The sequence below is a fragment of the Bicyclus anynana genome, chromosome 12 (assembly GCF_947172395.1).
Source record: "Bicyclus anynana chromosome 12, ilBicAnyn1.1, whole genome shotgun sequence".
NCBI classification, from domain to species: Eukaryota; Metazoa; Arthropoda; class Insecta; order Lepidoptera; family Nymphalidae; genus Bicyclus; species Bicyclus anynana.
The window spans coordinates 956,933-984,123 of record NC_069094.1 but is presented as its reverse complement, the minus strand read 5'-3'; the positions used below and the strand labels follow the sequence as shown (position 1 = coordinate 984,123).

General features: G+C 37.0%; 3 protein-coding genes across 5 annotated transcripts; 2 read left to right on the top strand and 1 right to left on the bottom strand.

The window, feature by feature from the left end:
• Positions 1-813: 813 nt before the first annotated feature.
• LOC112050978 (uncharacterized) lies at positions 814-14,875 on the top strand. The gene is made up of 7 exons (XM_052884786.1): positions 814-2,474; positions 3,461-3,764; positions 8,343-8,439; positions 9,183-9,294; positions 9,953-10,056; positions 13,768-13,827; positions 14,060-14,875. Exons 1-7 carry the CDS (start codon positions 1,991-1,993, stop codon positions 14,099-14,101), a joined length of 1,203 nt encoding a protein of 400 aa, XP_052740746.1. The 5' UTR covers positions 814-1,990; the 3' UTR covers positions 14,102-14,875.
• LOC112050979 (3-hydroxyisobutyryl-CoA hydrolase, mitochondrial) lies at positions 14,622-23,361 on the bottom strand. Of its 3 annotated transcripts, none has more exons than XM_052884523.1 (5): positions 23,057-23,361; positions 18,473-19,007; positions 16,988-17,262; positions 16,684-16,825; positions 14,622-16,401 (listed from the first exon to the last, which is right to left on the bottom strand). In XM_052884523.1, exons 2-5 carry the CDS (start codon positions 19,005-19,007, stop codon positions 16,256-16,258), a joined length of 1,098 nt encoding a protein of 365 aa, XP_052740483.1. In that variant the 5' UTR covers positions 23,057-23,361; the 3' UTR covers positions 14,622-16,255. The 3 variants fall into 3 exon arrangements, with proteins under 3 accessions (XP_052740483.1, XP_023945183.1, XP_023945182.1); XM_024089415.2 differs by lacking the exon at positions 23,057-23,361 and adding an exon at positions 19,406-19,530; XM_024089414.2 differs by lacking the exon at positions 23,057-23,361 and adding an exon at positions 19,311-19,527.
• Positions 19,866-22,393, top strand: LOC112050981 (peptide deformylase, mitochondrial). Its single transcript, XM_024089416.2, has 3 exons — positions 19,866-20,341; positions 21,140-21,260; positions 22,146-22,393. Exons 1-3 carry the CDS (start codon positions 20,006-20,008, stop codon positions 22,337-22,339), a joined length of 651 nt encoding a protein of 216 aa, XP_023945184.1. The 5' UTR covers positions 19,866-20,005; the 3' UTR covers positions 22,340-22,393.
• Positions 23,362-27,191: the final 3,830 nt, after the last annotated feature.

The window sequence follows — 27,191 nt, the reverse complement described above, 5'->3', positions numbered from 1 at the left end:
TGAAACATCCTACCTTTGTTAAGTCGCTGTCATATTTGTTTTAGGCAAACATTTCTGTTTCTGTTGTGAGAAATTTTTACCCTTTATTTGGGCACCGTAATTTTGATACAGGGCCCTTCCAAGGCACGCTACGCCACTGCCAGGGGCGTAGCTACCACTGTATCAGTCGTATCAATGAATCAATGATACGGGGCACGAACTACAGAGGCCCCATAAGTGTGAAAGCATAATTCCCGGAGAAAAAAACTGCTAAAGAGATTTGTGAGATTTGCCGCTCGATTTACAGGGCCCCTCCAAGGCAAGCTACGCCACTGTTCTAAAGACTATGGTCTTGAGCATCAAATCCATCAGATTGTAGAGGGCGGCAAAGTTGTCCCATATAGTTTTGCATTTCAGAAATAAAGTGAAAATACTACTTTTTTTTTAAACTTAAAGACCTATACGTACCTACTTACCTACCTATTAAATAAACAAAGTTATTGAAAAATGTAATAAACTAGCGGACGCCCGCGACTTCGTCCGCGTAAAAATTGATGTAAACTTCTCTACCTCTACCTTACCCTGCTCGTAAACCTACCCAACCCTACCCTATCCTACCCTACCCCTACCTTACTCCTACCCTACCGCTAACGCTAACCCTTCCCTCCCCCCACCTTACCCTACCCGTAACCTATCCATACCCTATCCTACCCTACCCCTAATCTACCCCTACCCTACCCCTACCTTACTCCTACCCTACCACTAACCCTAACCCTTCCCTACCCCTACCTTATCCCTACCCTAACCCTACCCTACCCGTATCCTACCCCTACCCTGCCCGTACCCTACCCCCACCCTACCCTACCCTATACGTTCCATATCCTTCCCCTACCTCTACCTTGCCTCTACCCTACACTACCCCTACCTTATCCGTACCCTACCGTACCCTACCCTACACTTTCCCTAAATTACCCCTACCCTACCTCTATCCTACCCCTTCCCTAACTCTATCCTATCCCTACCCTCAGCAAAATTGGTCCAGCCTTTTGTGCGTGGTGCTATGACCAAAAGACTATAATTTCCCAAGCGACTTCTATGCTAATACTATAAAGAGGTAAAGTTTGTGTGGTTGTCGGGGGTAATCTCTGGATCTACTGGACCGATTTGGAAAATTCTTTTACCAATAGAAAGCTACATTATTTGCGAGTGTCATAGGCTATGTTTGGTCCTCATATTCATACGGGAACGGGAACCACGTAATTGAAACCGCGGGGCGTCATATAGCGGCATTTCTGCGACTCTCAGAAATTTTGTATTATCTCCGAAACTATATAACTAATTAACATACTGTAAAGGGCAAATCTTATCTCTATAATATCCTTGTGATTATTAAATCATTTATTTTGATAAGGATTTAAGTTTAGTTGTGTAAATAATGTCGTAAACCTTAGTTTAAAATTTAAATAATTTATTAAAGTACTAAAGGTACTATATCTGCTAAAATATAAAAGATAGATATATGGTGTCGCGGACTTTTTTGTAGAACTTTTAAAGGTTCAAAAAGCCTCCATACATTTATTTCAGTTATACGCAATGGTTGAGGCAGCGCATGCGAATAAGTAAGTTTTTTGGTCTGACCTGTAAGAGAAAACCCGCGATATCTCAGTAGTTATATATGATAGAAATATAAAATATAGCCTATAGCACTCCCCGATAACGTAGCATTCTACTGGTGAAAGAATTTTTAAAATCGGTCCAGTAGTTCCGAATATTACCCCATTTCAAAAAATTGTTACAAACTTACAAACTTACAAACTTACAAACTTACAAACTTTACCTCTTTATAATATTAGTATAGATATGATTGCGAACTACGGTATCGAATTTCAGAGGAAAAACTTTAATAGCCTACTGGGCGGCGGCATATTTCTAAATCCGCCACTGGCTAACCGGAAACTATTTCAGGTATAGGAGAATTCAAAAACAGAAGCTCACCATATTTAGAATAAAAATGGATTCCTCGACCCACAATTGCAATCCCAATAAAACATCAATATACTTCTCCAAAGTAGGCAAGCTGTTAACGATCGGTGGGTTGCCGGGATGCGTGAGCTGGTATGAGAGCAGTAATAAGCCTGTGTATAAATACATACAAACATGTGTCACTGTCTTGGTTTTACTGTCCGTCGCGAATGAGGTCGGGGCTATCTTCACGCAGACAAACTTGACGGAAAAGCAACGAGCTGACATGACGCTCGTCAGCTTTTCCCAGCCGTTGCTAACCAGCTACTACTTCATAATAAGATACTACAAAGGGAATGTCAAGGACGTATTGTATACACTGTGTGTCTCGCTGAAGAAGGTCTACAACGACCCCGAAGTTGAGAGGCGGATGATTAGACACAGCACTGTGTATTCGATGGCCTTCGTGATGAATATTTGCAGCGCGATGCTCTCTTATGGCTACCAGGGAGTAGTACAAGCTATTCGTACAGGTGAGTATACTCGTATTTTATCTAAATTATAAATTAATATTATAAAAAGTGCATGTCGAGTTCCGTAGAAAATATATAAATTAAAAAATGGTGCTGTCACACTCACAATCTATATCTAACCTATCCAACGAACAACGATACTCAACACTTCGTCATATAGGTATACGAGAAGACTAAGAATAGACTTAATCAAAATATCAGTCAAAATATTCGTATCTCAACGGAGAACAACGCATGGAAAAACGATACCTACCTGCCGTAAAAAAAAACTGAATTCAACCCTTTTTTCAAGATGATAAAAATACCTACACTTATCTACTTAGGATATTTTGGTCGACAATTTGAAAATAAAGCTTTTCTAAGCTCCTCTTACGTCATAACCAAAATCTCCGCTGGTTTACAAAGGCTAGGCTTTCTAGTTGCCAACGTTGTTGTCAACAACATTTATAACCATATAGACATAGGTACCTTACCTACATGACAAATCGTTTGACTCCTAGTGATCAAAATCGGTTCAGTAATTTGGTCTAAATTACTGAACCGATTTTGATACGGCGTAACTTAAATACAAAAATAGTAGTCTGTGACGGATATGACGTCGTTCGATCTCGTGTTGGCTTCAGTGTGCTCGTGGCGTTCGAGCCGTCCACATCTCTTGTTGTGTAATTCTTAATGGTTTACTTGGGATAGGCGGGGAGAGTGACTTGAGTGGAAAAGGGGAGTGTTTGTTAACAGTCAAAGGTACCTTGAACCCTACATACATCGTTCACAAGTGCGTGACTACACTCAAAATCATTCTCTGCCATTCTAGAGTCTTATTTTGGTTACAGTTTGATCTGTGTGTCCTGACAAGTGTTGTGAATCATAACCTTTGCTCGCCATTAGTTTTCTTATTTTTGTAATCACCTTTGAGTCCTATATTAAATATTAATACATCCTCCCTTTTAGCTTTGTCATAGTCAGCTAATAAAGAAGTATCCCCGCAGATGGAACGTTTGTAGCAGTGGTAACAGCATGGCCGGATGTCCAGGACAAGAGTGCTGTTGCGAATGTTGGCCGAATAGTATGCTACTTGTTATGGTGGCTCGCCACGGCCCGCGCCATGGCGGCCCTGCTCTTTGTCGTCATCATGAGCGGCTGCCTCGGCTACCAGTACAGAAACCTGCAAAGCTACTTCAACAGCCTTAATGACATTTTTGATGTAGACCAAGCAGGTGAAACAGAAATGGCAGAAGAAAAGTACGAAGACGCTCTCAAAGTTGGTATTCAAATGCACGCGGAGACGATGTGGTGATTATATTCTTTCATTAGGTTTTTGAAATATTTTTATTTTTCTGTTTTCCCGCCCGTTATTTTATTGTGTTGCTAGAACCTTCATAATTTTATGAAAGCTAAAAGTTTTTTCAGCTTAGTGTCCCTCCATGAGTTAGTACCATGGCTTTGGGTTTGGGAGGTACCTAAGTAACAAAGGTCCAGACCCTCAATCTTCCAAGTAGAATACGTTACTAGTTATCTATACTAATATTATAAAGAGGTAAAGTTTGTAAGTTTGTAAGTTTGTAAGTTTGTAACAATTTTTTGAAATGGGGTAATATTCGGAACTACTGGACCGATTTTAAAAATTCTTTCACCAGTAGAATGCTACGTTATCGGGGAGTGCTATAGGCTATATTTTATATTTCTATCATATATAACTACTGAGATATCGCGGGTTTTCTCTTACAGGTCAGACCAAAAAACTTACTTATTCGCATGCGCTGCCTCAACCATTGCGTATAACTGAAATAAATGTATGGAGGCTTTTTGAACCTTTAAAAGTTCTACAAAAAAGTCCGCGACACCATATATCTATCTTTTATATTTTAGCAGATATAGTACCTTTAGTACTTTAATAAATTATTTAAATTTTAAACTAAGGTTTACGACATTATTTACACAACTAAACTTAAATCCTTATCAAAATAAATGATTTAATAATCACAAGGATATTATAGAGATAAGATTTGCCCTTTACAGTATGTTAATTAGTTATATAGTTTCGGAGATAATACAAAATTTCTGAGAGTCGCAGAAATGCCGCTATATGACGCCCCGCGGTTTCAATTACGTGGTTCCCGTTCCCGTATGAATATGAGGACCAAACATAGCCTATGACACTCGCAAATAATGTAGCTTTCTATTGGTAAAAGAATTTTCCAAATCGGTCCAGTAGATCCAGAGATTACCCCCGACAACCACACAAACTTTACCTCTTTATAGTATTAGCATAGAAGTCGCTTGGGAAATTATAGTCTTTTGGTCATAGCACCACGCACAAAAGGCTGGACCAATTTTGCTGAGGGTAGGGATAGGATAGAGTTAGGGAAGGGGTAGGATAGAGGTAGGGTAGGGGTAATTTAGGGAAAGTGTAGGGTAGGGTACGGTAGGGTACGGATAAGGTAGGGGTAGTGTAGGGTAGAGGCAAGGTAGAGGTAGGGGAAGGATATGGAACGTATAGGGTAGGGTAGGGTGGGGGTAGGGTACGGGCAGGGTAGGGGTAGGATACGGGTAGGGTAGGGTTAGGGTAGGGATAAGGTAGGGGTAGGGAAGGGTTAGGGTTAGTGGTAGGGTAGGAGTAAGGTAGGGGTAGGGTAGGGGTAGATTAGGGGTAGGGTAGGATAGGGTATGGATAGGTTACGGGTAGGGTAAGGTGGGGGGAGGGAAGGGTTAGCGTTAGCGGTAGGGTAGGAGTAAGGTAGGGGTAGGGTAGGATAGGGTAGGGTTGGGTAGGTTTACGAGCAGGGTAAGGTAGAGGTAGAGAAGTTTACATCAATTTTTACGCGGACGAAGTCGCGGGCGTCCGCTAGTTGGCTATATATAGGTATGGGATAGACAAGCTCTCGTCTATAACACAAGTCAACAAAAAAAAAAAATTTTTTTGGGTTTGTTATTAAATTAATATTTTCTGATTTTTTACAACTAAAAGTAACCAGAAACTTCGTTCATTGCAAATAAAGTTTGCTTTTGTACAATTTACGATGAAAAATAAATATTTTAATATTTTGGCAGACAGTTTGAGGTGCAAGGGTTTTAACACGCTAGAGACGGAGTTGGTGGGGGGTTACAGGTGTGAAGCGGGGACCGGCAGGTAGTCTCGGTAGTATGCGCGTGAGCATTACCAAGAAACGACGTTATTTGTGTGGCGCGAAATCTAAAATGGCTTCCAAAAAGTGTAAAAATGACGTTAACTCTTTTTGTTATATTTGCGGCGAATTCATTAAAGTAAGAGCTATGAAATTCAGTTTGTCGTCAAATGTAAAACTCTGTGAAGCTTATGAAGCTTATTTTAATCTTCCCATTCGAAGTCAAGATAAAATATGGGCACCTAAATTCTCATGTAGTTACTGCAAAAACACATTAGAAGGTAAGAGAGTACATCATAACTTTCAAGGATACTAATCGCAAGAAAAGTACGATATGTTATAACCTGTGTGTATATGTATATACGTTTATATGTATGTTATTTTTTTTCAGCTTGGTATCGAGGAGAAAAAAAAAGTATGAAGTTTGCAGTACCAAGAATATGGAGGGAGCCCACTAATCACATCAGTGATTGCTACTTTTGTCTTGTCAATCCACGTAAGCGTCGGGCTGGCAAAAATGCCAAAAAGATTCAGTACCCAGAATTGCCATCAACAACCGCTCCGGTACCCCACAGTGAACATTTTCCTGTGCCTTCTCGTTCCAATTTGAAGGAAGAGCTCCCGCTATCACAAGATTGTAGTAGTAGCGAAGGCAGCGAATTCTTAATCAAATCAGTGTCTGTTGAACCACATCTTATTAATTCAGAAGAGTTTAATGATTTAGTAAGAGACTTAAACCTACCTAAAATTAAAGCAGAAATATTAGCTTCACGGCTAAAACAGTGGAATTTGCTCAAGCAGGATGTTAATATAAGTGATCAAAGAAAGCGTCATGAAATATTTTCTGGATTTTTTACAAAGAAAGACGGACTGTGTTATTGCAATGACGTGAAAGGTTTATTTGATGCGATCGGAATCCCTTGTGTTTCTTCTGAGTGGCGTCTTTTCATCGACAGCTCTACAAAAAGTTTAAAAGCAGTCCTCCTTCACAATGGAAATAAATTTCCATCACTACCTTTGGCTCATTCTGCAATGCTCAAAGAAAATTACGAAAGCGTTAAAATGGTGCTTCAAACTTTAAAGTATGAAGAGTATGCTTGGCCAGTTATAGGGGATTTCAAGATGGTAGGTTTTCTGGTGGGTATGCAAGGCGGATACACTAAATATCCATGCTATCTTTGCTTATGGGACAGTAGAGCTGACACACTTCACTACAAGCAGCAGTTATGGCCAGAACGGATCGAGTTCCAGATAGGAAAACATAATGTCAAGAATGAACCGATTGTGAAGGCCGATCATATTTTGATGCCTCCATTGCATATTAAATTAGGCCTCATGAAGCAATTTGTGAAGGCTCTTCGTCAAGATTCTCCAGCTTTTGAATACTTAAAGAGTTTTTTCCCTAAACTTTCAGAGGCTAAAGTTAAAGCTGGTATTTTCGTCGGTCCACAAATTAAGAAAATAATGGCCAGTGAAAAATTCCCAGAGCTACTGAACGCTCACGAAAAACAAGCGTGGCTCAGCCTTAAAGCAGTGATCCATGGCTTTCTTGGCAATAAAAAAGCTGCAAATTATAAAGAGCTCATTTCTAATATGCTTGAGAATTTCAAACTCATGGGATGCAGAATGTCCCTTAAAGTACATATGCTACATGCTCACTTAGACCAGTTTAAAGATAACTTAGGGGCATACTCAGAAGAGCAAGGAGAACGCTTTCACCAAGATATGATAAACTTTGAACAACGTTATCAAGGACAATATAATGAGAATATGATGGGTGACTACATTTGGAGTCTAATACGAGAAGGTTCCTACTCACACAGAAGAAAAACAAAAAATATTCATTTCTAAAGTTTCTTACTGATTCTTTTTATGTATTTGGAGATTTATCTTTATTGTTCTTTGTAAATAAAGGTGATTAACATATAAATTAAAGTTCTTTTTCTTGCCTTTGTATTCTACTGAATTAAAAAAATAAGATTTTCTTAAAATTAGAAATTGCGTTCTGGTTGCTACAAAAGCAAACTTTATCAAATAAAAGTATTTTTTTATTGTTAAGTTAGACATTATTAATCTAAATCAGCACCACAGAACTCAGACTCAAAAATCGTGTTTACTTGTGTAATAGACGAATATCTTGTAACTAGTAAGGGATAGGTTACTCATTCTTATGAATATGAAGCTTTCATAAATTCAATCAACAGATTGATCAACAATTCTAACTGGCTCGTTGGTCCAGTGGTTGGCCTATGTGACTTTGGATCACGAGGTCCTGGATGGGTCATGGAATAACCAACTGAGCTTTTCTTTCTTCTGCGATATTTTCAGTAAAAATTCTCAGTCCGGAGTTGGAAGTATTATACCCCAGAGCCTCGGAGAACACGGTCCCGGTTATTATTATTACTTAACACCTAATAATGCAGCCGTGAATTTTACAATATCGACCTTCTCCCGCCAAACCTCATTGGAACAGCACCAGCGTGGTGACTGGTGTCCTGTTGATTTCAACTCCATATCACACTAATATTATAAAGGCGAAAGTTTGTTCCTCCTTTACGATGCGGCTACAGATGCGATTGGGCTGAAATTTGGAATGGAAATAGATTTCACTTTCGATTAACACATACCTACTTTTAATCCCGGAAAAATCCATGGTTCCCGCGGGATTTTGGAAAAACTGAATTCCTACTGTGGGCCGTTAAATTGATGATGATAAATCTGTATATCAAATACTGTTGTCCTGCAGGTGCACTTCAGAATGTCAAATCATAGCCGGCTTCGTGTACAGCGGGCAAATCGCATTGAATGTGGTCGTTCTTGCTATGCTGCTTGTACAGGCGACGGTAAGGCCCAACAGATATAACAGAGATAACAGAATAGCTATACTACGTCCCATCCACAAACGGCTAAAAAGTACCAACCCAATAATTGATTTATCGCTTCAAAGGGCTGCGCCAAAGAGGATGGATGTCGTATCATCAAGACTGTGCTGTGTAAGAAGTGCTGCCCGCCAGCAGTTTGTTGATGGCCTTAATGACATCCCTCGTCGCTATATTTAGCGTAAAGAGAGCCGCGGACGATCCTCTAGAGGAGCATTACGGCTTTCAAAAAGCTGCTTCTGCTGCTTCATTCTATGATATCTATACCCTACACCAAAGTCCGTGCCCAACATTGTCGTATAGCTGTCAATGTTTGCATGTATGTGTATATACTGGTGAAGGAGGACATGATTTCTCATATCTCATTATGATACTGAAGAAACAGTAACAAAAATATGCTTTTCTGTTTTGATGATTTAGAGTCCCATAGGTTTTAAAAGAAAATGTATAAAAATGCGCTTTACTGCTGCTACTTGCTGTCCAAAATCCATAATTATTTATCGTAATTACCTATGGGTAATTACGATATGATATCATGTCAGCCTTTGCTTAGTAGCAAGGGCTGACATGTCAAAGGCCTATGCATCGGCGATGTAGAATACGGTGATTGGATTGAGCGAATGCCACTGTCAGTTCGACCAGAGAATGGCGTGTCCAAAGACGAGACATGCCATAAGTATCATATCAAGTCTCCGACATTGTTCCAGCACGCGGACCGCTCGTTCGGCCAAACCTGCACCATACTGAGCACGGGCGTGGCAATGCTCCTCAACACCGGCATGCTGATGTGGAACGCGGGCAACATTACCGTCGAGGCAAGTCCAGCAAGAGCATCATTCTAAATGTCCTAGTATAACGCGATAGGTAGCAGTTACAGGGATTGTACCAGGATTTATTTTGGAGAATGCACAACTTTTCGAACTAGTTCAGTTCGAACTGCCAGGCATCGCGGAGGCGTTTCAGTTCTTCGTTCCTGATCCGCACTGCGAAGTTATAGAATGCCCTTCCAGCTTCCGTTTTCCCTACCACCTACAACATGGGTATGTTCAAGTCAAGAGTGAATAGGCATCTTCTAGACAAGCGCGTTCTACCATGGGCTGCATCATCGCATATTGTCCAAGCATGATTGCAGCCAAGCGCTCGCCTAAGTATATAATGTAAAAACAAAAATATCATTAGTGGTAGATGAAACTTCTCGCGCAGGTCCCAGGACTTGTGACTTTTCGTGTAGGTTTAAAGGTACCTATTAGAATGCATTAAAACTCAACTTCTGTGCCCGACATGTTCTGTATCGCTTTGCGTTCGAGTAGGTACTGGCACGCGTTAAATCATTTAGGTTTTTTTTGGGACTTGGAAAAATTTTGGAAACTTTATGCTCAAATAGACAAAGATTAATGACAATTCTACTTTACCTATACAAGGTGGACTGTAAAACCTCTTCTCTTAACATACATTATAACGATGCCATTTCAGGCAGCTCTCCTGCCCACCGCCATGTACAGTTCTGGTTGGCAGCATTGCCAGGGCATGAGATCACGGAGAGTGCGACAGCTTTTGGTCTTGGCCATGTCACAAGCTCAGGTACGTACCAACTAGCATGTGAAAATATCCAGCTATAGTCCACAACTTTAGGCTTTTTACACAACAATATCACTGCTCAAAAAGGTTCTTTTAGGCGACACTTTTCGTTTCGATTCAGATACATTTTATTTTTAATAATAAGCTTTACGGCTCTGGGTTCTAGCCCTTTTGAGCCCGGATCATTAATTACAATTAATTAATTATCTTGGACTAATTATAGAAGGACCTGCCTCGCAAGACGTTACCTCTCTGTCAATCAATCAACGATCTAACGCGTGTATACTTATATCGTATCGATGTTTCATTGTTGTAATCGTTTTCGTCGACTGAAAAAACTCCCTAATCATTCCGGTTTGTGTAGTAAGTAGTTCAATGGCATGAAAAATGGTCAACAACTTCTAATTCACTAAAAGATGACGTGACGTTCGATTTCAGTTTCACCTGATGGTAAGCGATGATGCAATCTAAGATTTTTTTTTTATTGTTTACAAGTTAGCCCTTGACTACAATCTCACCTGATGGTAAGTGATGATGTAGTCTTAGATGGAAGCGGGCTAACTTGTAAGGAGGAGGATGAAAATCCACACCCCTTTCGGTTACGGCATCGTACCGGAACGCTAAATCGCTCGGCGGTACGTCTTTGCCGGTAGGGTGGTAACTAGCCACGGCCGAATCCTTCCACCAGCCAGACCTGGTCCAATTAAGAAAACCTCAATCAGCCCAGTCGGGAATCCAACCCAGGACCTCCTTCTTGTAAATCCACCGCGCATACCACTGCGCCACAGAGGTCATCAAAAACATAATTATAATAAATAATAAATTTGTATTAAAAACAAGCATATCTAAATGAAAAATAGATACTATTCTTCTAACGAACGAACAAACAGCAAAACATCGATCCATTAATTTAATATTCTGTGTACAGATTATATTATTCTTGTTAAATATTTTATTATTTATTTTTGTTAAATATTATCGATGACTGAGTTTACCTCGTACCCTTCAAAAAACGACAGACAATTTTGTTGCTGCATTTGGGTGCGATCCATTTCCATTTCTAATTCCTCTATGTTAAATATATAGAGTTTGCACAAAAACAATACAAACGACATAAAAAGAACCCAAGCAGACATGAGTCACAAACCATTATGAAAAATAAAGATATTGAGTTTTATGGGTATTAAATGTGCATTTATAAAATTAAATTATAACTTTAATTATTTTATAAATGTCGTATTTTCATATCATAAGAAGAAAGAAGTTGTAATTAAAACGAATTTAATAATTTAATGTGAATTTAACCTTTCATTTATTGCAGAATTACCATATACTATGATAATTTTTTTGATTTTGTATTAATAAGTGAAAGAAGATTTGACATTTGACAGTTCACACTTCACAGCACAGAACACTACTTTATTTGCTGTCTATGACTAATACTCCTACTTATAATCAGTATTCGTTAATGATTCGTTAACTAAATCCAGTCTGTCGTGCGTATTTTCTTCCCTTGTAATTTTTGTTATTTCGTTTTGTTCTCGTTTCGTTGTTATTGTTAATTATAGTTTATTTGTTGTTTGTTTACTGTTTTTACCCGACTGCAAGAAGGGTTATGTTTTTCGCGCGTATCTTGTATGTATGTATGTAATATTCTTTATTACCTCATATCTTCCAAACCGTTGAACGGATTTACGTAATTCAGATAACGTTAGATTTGTTTTAATAACCCAATGTTCTTAGATAGGTGAAATTAGAAAAAAAAAACCAACAAGACGACTGTGAGACGCTATAGAATCGGGGTGAAGTTTGTTTTTTGTGAATATTGCAACATGCGAATCAAATTCAAGGGATTTTTGTGAGAATTTCAAAATAGTATATCATGGCCATGTTAAAAAAACTACAATTAGGAAAACGTTATTTATTAATTCTAATATTAATTAAGTCTATACATAATACGCGAGGCGGACGACTATAAGGTGCGAGGTTTATGAAGTGTAGTTATAAAACACCTAAAATAGACTAAAAGAAATATATTGATTATAAAAATCGGACAAGTGCGAGTCGGATTCGGCCACCGAGGGTTGCGTAGATTTTTTGAATATTTACTTAATTTCGGTTGGACTTAGGTATACATTATCGTACTTTGTAACAAACGTAACCAATAAATCCGAAATTCACCATCTATCGTAACTAAAAAGTGTGAAATAAATTAATTAATTAAACAAATATAAAAACCCGGCATAAATGATATAAAAATTGATCAAACTAAAGTCGGGACCTAATAAAAAATGTAGACGAAATTCTATTCAATATAATAGGTCCCGACTGTTTTCTAATTGTTTCTACACTTCTGGACTGAGCTTTTTTTTTCTTTTCAGTTTTTTTATCATTTATGCAGTCGGGTTTTTTATCAGTTTAATTAATTTATTTTATTTAGTTTAGTACGAAAATTAGTGAACCGGAGCCTGGTACTAGCCGGAGCAGTTATTCCGCGTTGCTATTGTTTCCGTCACCAAAAAAGAAACGTACGAATCAATCACCCTTATCGTCCTCCGAGAAAACCGTTTTGATTAATGTGTTTAAATATGTCGAGGAAACCTTATGCTTGCTTCTACATAATAAAGAAACAAAACTATAAGAGTTCTTTATTGCCTACGGAACCCTTAATATAAGTGAAGCATTATCTGTTTGATAAATAACAGGATATATTATATAGGAATATAGAATTAAAAAAATATTTGTTTACCACAGGAAGTTTTATTTCATGATAATATTCGTAAATAATGATAAAATGTTGAGCACCCCTGAGTCAGCTGTTTTTGTTTGTTTACATAGTTTAAAATACCTACTCAATTTGACTATAGGTTAAAAATACATTATGCTACAGCCAAACAATGCTCTTCACCGTTACTCGCACTGCCGCGATGTTGCCGTCTGGCCACACACTATTCTATTGGGCAAATAGTCGCGACGTCGTAGTTGTTTGACTCGCGCTCAAAACAGACAAAATATAATGGGCAATACGAGGAGCATGTTATGCGGCAGGACGAGTAATGTGGCCATACGACGTTTTTGTCTATTTCTCACGCCAATCAGCCGCGCCGTGCAGTATGTGGCAGTCCATTGAAGTCGCTTAAAATTACATAAAGTATGGTGCAAATTATATTACGTTTCGGAACATCGTGCGTTAAATTGCGCAATACAAGATTTTAGGTATCAGCGCGAAAGTAGGAGTGCGGCTCTCAGTTACCTGATATCGCCTCACACGTCTTGATTTTATCGTACTTTATGTACCTACCCCCTGCGGGTAGCGACATCCACAGATAATTTCCGAGACGTCATAAATTTTGCATCGGACCTACCATCAATGATTACTTTTTTATTCTTTACAAGTTAGCCCGCTGCAATGTAAGTGATGATGCAATCTAAGATGGAAGCGGACTAACTTGTTAGGAGGAGAGTGATAATTCACACACCTTTTCGGTTTCTATACGACATCGTACCGGAACGCTAAATCGCTTAGCGTCTTTGTCGGTAGGGTGGCAACTAGCCACTCCCACCAGCCAGACCGAAATCAAATAAAAAAACCTCAATCGACCCAGCCAGGGATCGAACCTAGAACCTCCAACTTGTAAATCCACCGCGCTTACCACTGCGCCACGAATGCCGTCAAAATGCCTAATACCTAAATACCTAATCGTAATGTTGCAGAGGCATGTCGTCATACGAAGCTTCGGCATCATGGAGGTCTCGTATCAGGCATATGTTTCGGTAAGATTATTATTCTTTGTTTTGCCGGCAATGCGGTAATGCGAATATGTTTTTCGTGAGTACGTATGTCGAATTCCTTGGACTAAAGCCTACAACCATATGAAGGAGTGTCGAAAGAACGAAACAAGCGAGATTTCATTAACTTCATTAAATTCATTTGACGAGCTTTCTTCTTTAATCTATGTAGTCCAATTTTATAATATAAATACTTTTTTTCTTCTAATTGTTCCAGATCGTGAAATCATCCTATTCTGCATTCTCAATTTTATACTAAGAAAAGAGCAAATAAAAGTTTACTCTAATCTGTACCTATAATATAGTAAAACCTAGTAATTCATATACCTACACAAATAGAAAGATGAGACGAAAATAACTGGCTTGCTTTCTATGAGAGAAAGAGAGACAGACAGAGAAACACGCGCACGGCTTACAACTATAGCAAAAAGTGTCGTTACAGCTTTTCTTAATTTTTTTCATCTAGCTTCCTTTCGCATCGCGCTTTAAGGAACTTTGTTCCAAAAACATGTGCTTTTATGTGTACACTTTGTTGTTTTCATTATTCCTATAAAGATAAACCTGTTTATTCTTACATTAACTATTTTTTTTTAATTCATCAAACTCATAAATACGAGTTTTCAAACCACGGATTTCTTGCTTAAATCTAGGTACTTAATTGAGAAAACATACACTCGAATTAAAAACCTTTGAAGTCGGTTAAAAAATAGGCTCAAACATCCCGCAAAGAAGATAGTTTTTAGAATATTACATACCTAAGGTGAAATGAAAAACTCAGATACAATATACTCCTTTATTGAGTCCAACAGCTAACAGTCTTTTGACTCCATCACATTACAGTACAAAATCAGTAGAAATAATATAAATTACAAATTAAACTTGCTTCGTTATTTATGGTACGCACAACTTGAACTCAAATAAGCAATAGCTCATGTAGATATATGGTTGTTATGCAGTTATTTTATAACTAACAGTTATTTAATAACTGTTTGTTTAACATTACATATATATACACTATATAAAATATACTATTTATAAAATATTATAGATCTGAATGTATAAAGCTGTGCGAACATTTATGTGTTTTATTCTTCCTTATATGTCATGAGGATAGACACTGATTTGAACAATCAAAGATAGTAGATGAAACAATTTCCATTCATTTATAATTTACGGGGACAGTCTATTCTTCTGCATCTTGGTAGTCTATACTGATAATAATTAATTGTATATTAAATATAAAAAAATATATATAACTTTTCGAGCATGCATGCAATAAAAATATCAAATTATGTAATATATAACAGCCTACTTATAAAATATACGTATTTTCAATCTACATCAATCAAGTTTTCGTTTTAATGACATTAGGTACACAATAAGCCACTATTTTTTTTAAATATTTATCAACAATTATTATATGTACTTGTAATAAATGTTTCTAGTATAAATGTATTTATTGTCTGTCTGTGATTTATCACTCATTTATAATGACATTAAGTTAAAAATGTTTAGAACCCAGAGCCTTAACCAAAAATTAAAAATAGAATGGCATTGTAAAACTTCAACATAGATAGCTGCTAATAAAAAGTACTATACTTAACTATAATATGGCTTGCTATAATGCCAATGGCCAATGTTATACATTTGGAGTGGATTCCGTACAAATAATAATAATAATTATTATTTTTAAGTAAATGCCTGATTCACCCTGTTACAATCCCAGTATCAAAACATAAAATCATTCAAAAAATAATATCATCATACATAATTATGTTTTACAAATACAACGGCAGTGTGAACTGCACTTTAGACTTTTATTACAAAGCCGTATTTTTAAGCCTTTCATGCAATATTTTATACTTATTTACAAAAGTTTCAACTTTCTACTTAAGCAACATTTTCTGTCATATTATTCAAAATTATAATAGTTCAATGCAATGTGTCTTTAATTTAAACATCATCCCAAAAGTATATTACGTTTAAAAGATGTAAACAACTTTTGTAATTTCAAAATCACAATAAAAAATCTTGAATGGCTTAACGTCATTGACATTTTGATTTATTAGTTGATTATTTCATTAGCAAAAGTTGTTCCTTTTTGGGTCAAAGCACACACAAAACGAATAACTTAGAAAGGGTTCAACACCATATCAACTCGAGCCATCCAGTATATCTGATACCACTGCAAAACACACTAATCAGAATCACATAATCATCTCGCCTCAGGACAAACTTACAGTTCGTGGTTACAATTCGCTTTTTGAGTTGATGTGTGCTATGCCCCTAAAGAATCTTTTTTAAAATTCTGGAAACATTCAATGACATGTGAACAAAGTTCATAAGCGACAAAACTTTTCTTACCAATACATTGACTGAAGGTTACATAACTGTATGTCGAGACAAGTTTAGCTTAAAGCTTAGCATCAAAGAACTGTAGCTCTCTCTCCTGCGGTAGTCTCTTAAAGTATTCCTCCACGTAGTCCTCGTCCACATCGGCCAATGTCTTGTGTTGCCACTGAGGCTTATTGTCTTTGTCGATGAGCAAAGCTCGGACACCTGGAAATCAATTTTTTTGGGTATTTAAAGAAGATAATAATTTTTCCTGAAACACGCCTAGAACACACATGCTAAAACGTCGGAGTGTGCCCGACTAGTTTCGAACCCTTAGTCATGAGCTGGTTCTTGCAACACGGAGAGCACGGCCGATTTAAGAGTTTGTGGTTAGGATTCTGAAGGCTATGGTTGTTGGTTTAATTACAGGCACATGAGACTTAACATGTGACCTTGAGCGAGCCGGGGCACATTTGGTGCAGTGTCTGTGACATTAGACACGTTTACCTTCAGGGAAGTCATGGTTCTCTGTGGCGCGGCAGGCGAGGCGGTACTCCATCTTGAGGCACTGCGGCAGGTCCAATTGTGCGCCGCGCTGCAGCGCACGCATCGTGATCTTCAGCGAGCCGGGGCACATTTGGTGCAGTGTCTGTAAATATAAAATGTAAATCATTTGATGGTTAAGTAAAATTAGCACGATATAGGAGCATGTAAGCTATCTTAGCCAGAACGAAAATATAACATAACAAAAAAGTTATTGTTACTGTTTAATTAAAGATATGCTAAGAAAACACTTGAAAAAAACACTCACCTCTATAGTTTTGACGGACCAATCATTCTTCACTTTCTCCAGCCTCTCTATGATTTCTTCAACAGTGGAAGCAGCGAAGCAGTAGTTGATGTGTTTGATGTTCGGAGCCAGGGAGAACTCCTCGGGTGGCTCATTGAACTTGTTCAACAAGTTATCCACCTCCACATCGCTGGTGCATCTCAATAGCAGCTTCTCCAGTTCATACAGACGCTTGCTTGACACAAAATGTGTGGCGATACCAGCTTTAACTACATCCTTTCCTTTTAGTCTATCACCTGAAAATTAGTACTATTACATATTATAAAACAAATTCTTTACTGTAGTCTGTAGGTCTGTCTGTTTACAACAAGCTTTAAAGCTACTGAATAGATTTTCATGGTGTATAATAATTTCAATAAAGTAATTTTAAAATGATTTTTACATTTAAGCAAATAACAAGTCCATATTTTACCACTAGTAGGTGTTAGGTCCTCATCACAAATACATGACTCAGTAGAGAAAAATGAGATTAAAGTGTTTTTCAGATAGCATGGGTATGGTGAGAGTTGCCTTATGACATTCATAATATGTACTATCATTGTGAATCCTGGCAGACTATAGTGTCTCCTATTCTTAGGGTAATCTACCATGTTTGTCACATACTAACATAAATTTATCTAGACATGTAGGTATGACTTGGCTGAATAGTTTAATAATATTTAAACAGCTGACTTTACAGCAAAATTTGCTTAACAAATGAGACAGTTTGAGTTGCAAAAATTTTTGTGCATAAAGTAGCTAGTAATAACTTCTATAAGTTCTACAAATCATGAAACCAAACGATGTATTTTTTCTATTGTAATTATTGTAAACTAGCTGATGCCGCGCGGTTTACTCGCGTGGTTTCCATTCCCGTAGGAATACGGGAATAATATAAAGCCTTTAGCCTTCCTCGATAAATGAGCTGAAAGAATTTTTCAAAATGGACCATGGACATGGATGGTTCCAGAGATTAGCACATTCAATCAAACAAACAAACTCTTCAGCTTTATAATATAAGTATAGATTACATTATTAACATGGACATGAAGCTTAGCATATATTATGTATGCATACACACTGCATGCAAATGAGATACAAATGATCAAAGAATTTTAATATACCTACTTAATGTTTTTGCATATATTATTAATCTGCAGCTTGCAATCATTTATTTTAAGATCTTAACAACAGAGCTCATTTCAAAACTGTCATGGTTTATTGCCAAGTATTACTCAATCATTGAGTCTGATTAATTGAAATTTGTATACCACCTATTCAAGGTAGGTAAAGGTATTAAATCACATTTAAAGAAGTATTTAAATATTTCACAAATGTGATTTAATACCTTTACCTTGAGTTAATGGGAACTTATGTAGTCCATTGTATGCATTTTGTGTGCAAACTCCAGGTAGTTAATAGTTAATTGACTATAACTATAAAAGTATGGTTCCAATATAAGTTTACCTGTCAAGCCCAAATAGAGTCCTAAATTAACTGGCAGTCTTGGCAAGAAATAAGAACCCCCCACATCAGGGAACAACCCAATTTTAGTCTCCGGCATTGCTATCATGGTTTTTTCTGTAGCCACCCTGTACCTTCCGTGAACGGATAAACCTAAGCCACCTCCCATTGTTATCCCATTAAGAAAAGCTATGTATGGAATTTTGTATTTTCCAATGAGATAATTGACATTATATTCTGTGTGGAAGAATATTGGTCCTTCTACTTTGTCTATAGCCATTTTTACATCTCCTCCAGCACAGAAAGCTTTGTCGCCGGCCCCTTTAATTATGACTAGGGTTTTACTGTTCTCCATTTCTTGTAGTTGTGGTAACAGTTTTGTTACCATTGATGTATTGAGGGAGTTGAGAGCTTTGGGCCTGTTTAGTGTGATGATACCAGCATTGCTGACTGACTCGAATAAAACATCTGGCTCCTGAGTAGACATTGTGCGTTTTAGTATAGATGTAACTTGAGGAAATATTCTTAGTTTAAGCATCTGAAACAATACAGTTTATATCATGCGTCATAGAAGTCATTTGTTTACATTAAAAGATAATTTTTTTATGTAATAGAATATGATATTGTGTTCCTAACGCGTTTATCTTAACTACGCATGGCCTTAGATTAATTCAATACCTACTATCATTGTATCGATAGTCGGAAATCGGACTGAATTAAACTTGTGGCACTAAATTAAAAATACAGTTGGTAAAACCTATTTTGATTAACATATTTGATTAACATGTGTTAACATATTAATATACGTATAATGATTCAAATAATAATATGTATTACTTACTTTGGACTTGAACAATGATATCGGTGATTTTTAGAGATTATTATTCATTGAGAGGAACTGTTGGTGTTGCAAAACATTTATTATCATTTACTTACAAACAAATATTCATTCCTTTGATTATTTTTAATTACGTCGGCAATGTAAACAAGTATTGTGATTCTAAATTATTTTAAAATCTTATTGCAAAAAAACAACAACCACCTCTTTCTTTCACTTCGCAACAGACCATAGACAAAATAAATAATTATAAACTTCTGATTCTGACTTTGTATTCATCTGAGGACTTAAATATAATCTGTATTTTTAACCCTTTAACTGTAGTTGTGGGCTCAGTGGACTTTGAATTTTTTTATACAAGAAACAAGTTGTATTTAATTTTTCAATGCGTTTTTCCATTTTATATGATTATCTTTCTAAAGTATTTATAAAAATGATTGATTTAAAGAAGTGTATATAAACACCACCATTACGACCACCACAGTGAAAGGTTAAACCCGTTGGAAATTCTGTGGTGCAAAAATCCAATTGTTTGTGGTTCTTCAGCTACTGTCATTTGTCAATGTCAACTCAACATATGTTTTTGACGTTAATTTTTAGGTTATATTTTACATAAACAAAGCAATGCGATTTAGAATTTTAGATTAGAAAGTAATTATTATCTAGTTATCCACAACTGATGAGTAAAATAGGATAGGATGGGTGTAATTCGAAAAGTGTTAAATTGGTACGCTAGGCTTGCGCCTAGTCATGGTCCATCGCCACCACCTTACAAACATGTTATACAAATTGGAGATCCAACATTACGTAAAGTTTCTAAGCCGGTGTCTTTAGAAACACTCAAAACCAAAGAAATTCAAAGTGTAATTGAAAAGCTCAAGTATGTCATGGATAGACACGGTAGTGTTGGAATGGCGGCACCGCAAGTTGGCATCAATTTAAGAATATTTGTGATGAGGGTTACAGACAAACAAATTTCAGAAATGTCGCCAGATGTTGTTAAACTGAGGAATATAACTGCCATTCCGTATACTGTGAGTGAGTAAAAAGTTCAATCAATCCTCATATTTCAGTATACATGTCAAAGTCAATGTTTTTTACTCAATCCTGTCACACAAGTGTTTTATTGCATATTTTACTTATTCACTTTCATCATTATCAACCCATATTCGGCTCACTGCTGAGCTTGAGTCTCCTCTCAGAATGAGAGGGGTGAGGCCAATAGTCCACCATGCTGGCCCAATGTGGATTGGCAGACTTCACACATGCAGAGAATTAAGAAAATTTTCTGGTATGCAGGTTTCCTCATGATGTTTTCCTTCACCATTTGAAACTCGTCATATTTAATTTCTTAAAATGCACACAACTGAAAAATTGGTGGTGCAGATTTGAAACCACATCCACCAGAATCGGAGGGAGAGGTCATATCCACTGGATTATCACGGCTTCGGCTTATTCACTTATTAGGATTCTATTCTCAGTATACCACATGTACAAGTTTAAAGTGTAAACCAGTAAAAAAAATACATCCTTAATGTCATTTAATTTTAACTTATTTTTAATTTTATTAATTAAACATTTGTATACCTGTTAATGGTGAAACATTGTTACCTAATACATAAGAACATCTTTGTATAATTAAATTTAATGTTTTTTTGCAAATAAACAACTCTGATTCTAATGTATTTTAATAGATACTTTAATTGAGTGGCTTGCCCATTTTTATCATTAGAAACTGCCATACTTAGCAGTTACTAACACAAGGTTTTTTATAAGCATTTGTGTAGCTTTGAGTAGGCTGCAGAAATTAGAATTATCTGCTTTGTTTTCAGGTGTATGTTAACCCACAAGTGAAGGTGGTGGATTACCAAAAAGTCATCCACACTGAAGGATGTGAAAGCATGAAGTTTTTCAAAGCAGAAGTAGCTAGATATAATGCTGTTCAGGTTACAGGTGACTCACATTTATTTATTACCAATAGTCAATAATCTATAGACATGTATTGATAATATTCTAAATCACACTAATATTATAAAGACGAAAGTTTGTGTGTGTGTATGTTTGTTCCTCCTTTATGTTGCGGCTACTGAAGAAATTTGACTGAAACTTTAAATGGAAATAGATTTTACTCTGGATAGGCTACTTTTCTTCCTGGAAAAATCCATGGTTCCCGTGGGATTTGTGAAAAACTAATTTCCATGCAAAGTCGCGGGCATCTGCTAGTATTATAAAAAAGCTAATCACTCAATCGAAAACTGCTTGACAGAAAGGTAGTTTATATTTAGTAGATGTCTGTTATCAGATATTGCTACAGGGAAGGATGTAAGTGCAGATGAAGTTGCAGGCAACATTGCTTGCATTCAAAAGTGATTGTAAACTAAGTCTACTTGATTTTGATTCCATGAATCCAGTGAAAGTTCCTCATGGTCATGCTACACATGAAACATAACCAAGTTATATAATGATAGTTGTATTTACTGCCAAACTTGATGGCTCAAAAGTTCTTGTTAACTAAGCCTGCTTGAAATAAAAAAATATGTTTCCTATATTTAGGTCAGAGAATTAGTATTGCTATACAATGTGATGGCAATACTGCCAGCCTTCTAGGCACTTTACCGATGAACATCGATTCGGATGAATTCTATGATGCCCAAGTCTGTAGATATAATTTTATATTTACATTATTTTATGTTTGTAATAAATAGGTTTAGTAGTTTTTGTGTGTAATTAAGTTAATAAATATTATTGTTTTATTTAATGTAAATAATTGTACAATTTTTATTGAGTTGTAAATCTTGAAATAAATGAATTTTGAATTTGAAATTACGTTCTTTGCAGGACATAATCCAGAAGGAGAGTTAATATCACAACTGTACAAAGGCTGGGCGGCTCGGATAGCTCAGCATGAAATGGACCATCTTGATGGAAAACTGTATACTGACATTATGGATAGGAAGAGCCTATGTTGTATTCTATGGGAGGAAGTTAATACTGCTAAAGGGAAAGTGGCTATGCCATTTTCACCTGCGTAAATTTAGTATTTGTCTTATTGTAATCTTAGAAATAATAAATTATTTATAGAATTTTGTAATTTTTTTATTGATAGATACTTTTCAACAAAGACACCTCTACTGTTAAAATAGCTTGATAAATATAATTAATACTTGTATTAGAAGAAAATAATGTTACATTAAGAAATCTTTTTGGTAGAGGTGAAGGGGTAGCGTAGGATAGGGGTAGGGTAGGGGTACTGTAACTAGGCTTGCCTGATCTTGTAAATACGAAGTGAATTCTATTGCCCATCATAGAATGCACATTGATGCTTGAGAACAACATAACAATTTAAATATTTTTTTGTATGTTTTCCGATATTTTGTAGAACTAATAAATAATTTCAGAAAACTCATCAAGTATGTCAGCAGAACGGCAGAACAAATAAATAATTTTAATCTTGTATACTGTACAATATTATCTTTGTGTAATTTTAATCTTGTATACTATATGTCGTAAAAATCGTAGAGCCATTAATAAAAATATGGACAGAACCGCTGACCTAACCTTGGTCATCGGCTCTGCCAATTACAATAGGTATGCTATGCTTAACCTCACTAATCGCTTACACAATACTACTCTTAATTTTACTATTTTACCCTGGTAGTTGTGGTAGAGGAAGTACATCGAGCAAGTCCCAGGACTTGTGACCATTGGGTGTGGTTTAAAGGCGCCTTTTAATACTAGTAAACACTCACCAACCCTGCCCGACATGCTCTCCATGCCCACAGTAAACAATTTAAGATCAATAATTACTTCATCACGAAACATTATCGAACAAAATCACTAACGCGACAAGCAGCATGACGCCTCAAGCTGCTCAACAAAGAATTGAACCAATTAATAGCCCAAGTCACTAATCACTTTCCTTTTCTTAATAACACTACTTAACACTTCACTATTTCACTATACTTAACAAGTAGAAGACGATTATTCCATCTTAAAAACGCGATTAGAACTGAATTACTAAATCAGCAGACTACGGAGGCAGGATGCCTCACTAGAGTGAATACACAGTGACGATACACGCGTACGCGCCATTTGGGACGCGATGCCATTGGATGAGGGTTACGTGATCTCCTATTGGTCGATCGCCGCCACGTTCGTTATGGTGGTAACGTTTTACAATCTTAATTACTTCAAGAGTAAATAATCAAAACCTAATTACATGAAAACTTGATTCTAAATTTATTAAATTAATTAACGTAGATTTTGCTGACCATTACGACAGCAAAATCTCAACACAGAACCTAAAGAGTTTCTTTTCTACTGCTGTCACCTATCATCATTACTTGAGAGACTAATTATTAATTAAATCAAAACGGAATAGTATTTTGACTGCAAAATGATCAGACCACTAGATAACAAGTCGATTCGAAATAACCACAGAGCAAACATGACAACTATTAGGTCTGAGGCCATAGAGCCTTCAGTGAGCCAAGCTTCCCCGGCGACACGGCCATACTGACGTGCGGTGCGTGCTCTGCAGCGCCTCCAGTTCTTTTCTGTAAATAAAAAAAAAATTCTGAAGCTAGATACTTTCACAATTAACCTAGGCTTTGTTTGAATCTAGAAACTTGTGTTTTTCGAATAGTTAGTTACCTTAAACAAGGCTTAACTTCAGTATCTAAAATTAAAATGTTTAGTTATCTTGGCTGAACGTGACAAGGCTGAACTATAAGACGTGTGACAACACAAACTTGCTATGAACGTTGAGAAAGAGAATATTTATAAGTTTATTTCATATTGACGCTTGCTACATGCGACAACAGCTAATGATTCAAATGTACACTGCTCGCTCCACGCGACAACAGGTAATAATAATTTATATTGACACTGCTCGCTCCACGCGACAACAGATAAATATTATAATTATAAAATAAGTAAGTATGTTGTGTTTTAAGTGTACACGTAGACACTGCTCATAATTTTCATATGAATACAGTTATAACGTGGTGTGTAGTATAGGTAGGGAATCAGGTGAGATAGATCCACGTCGAAGGCTCTAGGGGAGTTTGGGAAGGTCGATGCTGTGGTGCTAAGCGGTTATCTAGCGCCGTGGTCCACAGGGGATAGACAAGGTTGGTCGTTATACAAGGCACCTCAGGCCAACGACATCTTTTGGTGGTCGCTGGTCGGCTCCATACGCCAACGACATATTTTTAGTGCCACATGGCATCTTTTGGTGGTCGCTGGTCGGCTCCATACGCCAACGACATCTTTTGAGTGCCACATGGCATCTTTTATTAGTTATAAACGACTCCACGCCGCCAATAAGTAAAATTATAAGTATTCTCATTACTCTTTCTTTTAAAGTGTTTGTGATGATGTTTGTGTAAATGTTAAAATAATTGAAACTATATTCACCGGGAATAAATAGTCCACGCAGTGGTCGATGTAGTAGACGACACAGGCAGCACGCCAGCTCCAGCGGTCGCAATAGCCGCAGGCTGCAACGACTGCAGAAGTAGTAGCGGGCTGCGCGGCTGTAGTGGCGCTAGACGTTTGACACCGTTGATACCAGAGGCGGTACGGCCGCCAGAAGATCACCAGGGCGAGCAGGTCGCCTCAATTGGTTATCTGTGATCCTGCAAGGCCTCCAATGACGACCAGATACCGCTCTTGAGCACTCTGTGTACTTCACTATAAGGATTGCTAAACAAAGGTGAAGCGACGTTTGGTTGTTTCTAATTAAAACCAAGTAGTCTACTTACTAATAGTGGTTTTTTTTTTACCACCGCCTCGGCCATTCTACTTTGGATGTAAACATGCAGGGCTTCTATATCGATGACCCTACTGTCAAAGTCAACTAGATTAAGAAGTTTAGGTACTACACAATTTTGACTACATACAACAAGTGTTAACGAAGCTATACCAAATATTGTATGTACTTTACAGTAAAAAGAGCATTGCAAATAACCAAAGATAGTATTTCGTTACCTGGAGTCACTATGTGTAGTTCGTTGCAATGCCTGTCACAATAAGTCTTGGAAGCTTCTGAGGAATTGTCTTCCATCATCAATAATTTATTTTGGGGATGTAAAGAGGCGGAGAAGTTCTTAAAATAAACCCTTGGTACAATCTGAATTAAATGAAAAGTAAGAGACGCAATCTAACTAAGGAAAATGCCGTACGCCACGTAAACGCAATATCTATTTTGAAATTATCGGTAAAAGATTCGCACACTCGGCTCAAACAGTCGTGGTTTTTAACTAAAAGTACTCGACTCGCAAACGCATAACGTTTGCAAACGATAAATCTTAAAAGTAATACAGATTGCAACGTAATGAACATTTCTCAATTTTTTTTTTTTTTTTCTTTTTCTTTTCTTTTCTCTTTGTCTTTTACGTTATTACATTATTTATTTGGATTCGATATGGCGACACGGGCATCACGGCAACCATTGCCGATTCAACTCAATGACGCATCAACATTAAATTGTCAAAACTATTTTACGGTTTTAAGTCCAACTTAGTTACCACAAGAAAAACTGAGGGTAGTTATCAAATAAAATTAATTTCATCAGGGATTTCACAAATTACGAATTAAGTTGCACTTTCATTGTCAATGTCAGGATTTGGTACAGATTGACCGGCAGAAAGGGATCGCTGGAGCGATACCACTTCTGATGTCGTAAAAATCGTAGAGCCATTAATAAAAATATGGACAGAACCGCTGACCTAACCTTGGTCATCGGCTCTGCCAATTACAATAGGTATGCTATGCTTAACCTCACTAATCGCTTACACAATACTACTCTTAATTTTACTATTTTACCCTGGTAGTTGTGGTAGAGGAAGTACATCGAGCAAGTCCCAGGACTTGTGACCATTGGGTGTGGTTTAAAGGCGCCTTTTAATACTAGTAAACACTCACCAACCCTGCCCGACATGCTCTCCATGCCCACAGTAAACAATTTAAGATCAATAATTACTTCATCACGAAACATTATCGAACAAAATCACTAACGCGACAAGCAGCATGACGCCTCAAGCTGCTCAACAAAGAATTGAACCAATTAATAGCCCAAGTCACTAATCACTTTCCTTTTCTTAATAACACTACTTAACACTTCACTATTTCACTATACTTAACAAGTAGAAGACGATTATTCCATCTTAAAAACGCGATTAGAACTGAATTACTAAATCAGCAGACTACGGAGACAGACGGAGGCAGGATGCCTCACTAGAGTGAATACACAGTGACGATACACGCGTACGCGCCATTTGGGACGCGATGCCATTGGATGAGGGTTACGTGATCTCCTATTGGTCGATCGCCGCCACGTTCGTTATGGTGGTAACGTTTTACAATCTTAATTACTTCAAGAGTAAATAATCAAAACCTAATTACATGAAAACTTGATTCTAAATTTATTAAATTAATTAACGTAGATTTTGCTGACCATTACGACAGCAAAATCTCAACACAGAACCTAAAGAGTTTCTTTTCTACTGCTGTCACCTATCATCATTACTTGAGAGACTAATTATTAATTAAATCAAAACGGAATAGTATTTTGACTGCAAAATGATCAGACCACTAGATAACAAGTCGATTCGAAATAACCACAGAGCAAACATGACAACTATTAGGTCTGAGGCCATAGAGCCTTCAGTGAGCCAAGCTTCCCCGGCGACATATACAATATTATCTTTGTGCCAGAGGCTATTTCCACAAAAACTGCACTAGTTAAACTGCAGTCACAGCTAGATTCCCATGCAAATCAGTCTAGAATTAGAACTTATAATATTAAAATTAACTAAAACTAGTCATAATATATGGGACTAAAAATAGATCGTACGAATTATTGTACAAATAAAACCAAAC

Excerpts from the sequence above, each read along its gene's own strand:
- LOC112050978 (XM_052884786.1), top strand. The coding sequence starts at position 1,991 with ATGGATTCCTCGACCCACAATTGCAATCCCAATAAAACATCAATATAC. Across the intron at positions 2,475-3,460 it reads AGTACAAGCTATTCGTACAG|ATGGAACGTTTGTAGCAGTG; the intron begins GTGAGTATACTC and ends GTATCCCCGCAG. Across the intron at positions 8,440-9,182 it reads TGCTGCTTGTACAGGCGACG|CACGCGGACCGCTCGTTCGG; the intron begins GTAAGGCCCAAC and ends ACATTGTTCCAG.
- LOC112050979 (XM_052884523.1), bottom strand. The coding sequence starts at position 19,007 with ATGCTTAAACTAAGAATATTTCCTCAAGTTACATCTATACTAAAACGC. Across the intron at positions 17,263-18,472 it reads ACTCTATTTGGGCTTGACAG|GTGATAGACTAAAAGGAAAG; the intron begins GTAAACTTATAT and ends ACTAATTTTCAG. Across the intron at positions 16,826-16,987 it reads GGTCCGTCAAAACTATAGAG|ACACTGCACCAAATGTGCCC; the intron begins GTGAGTGTTTTT and ends TTATATTTACAG.
- LOC112050981 (XM_024089416.2), top strand. The coding sequence starts at position 20,006 with ATGGGTGTAATTCGAAAAGTGTTAAATTGGTACGCTAGGCTTGCGCCT. Across the intron at positions 20,342-21,139 it reads TAACTGCCATTCCGTATACT|GTGTATGTTAACCCACAAGT; the intron begins GTGAGTGAGTAA and ends CTTTGTTTTCAG. Across the intron at positions 21,261-22,145 it reads TAATGCTGTTCAGGTTACAG|GACATAATCCAGAAGGAGAG; the intron begins GTGACTCACATT and ends CGTTCTTTGCAG.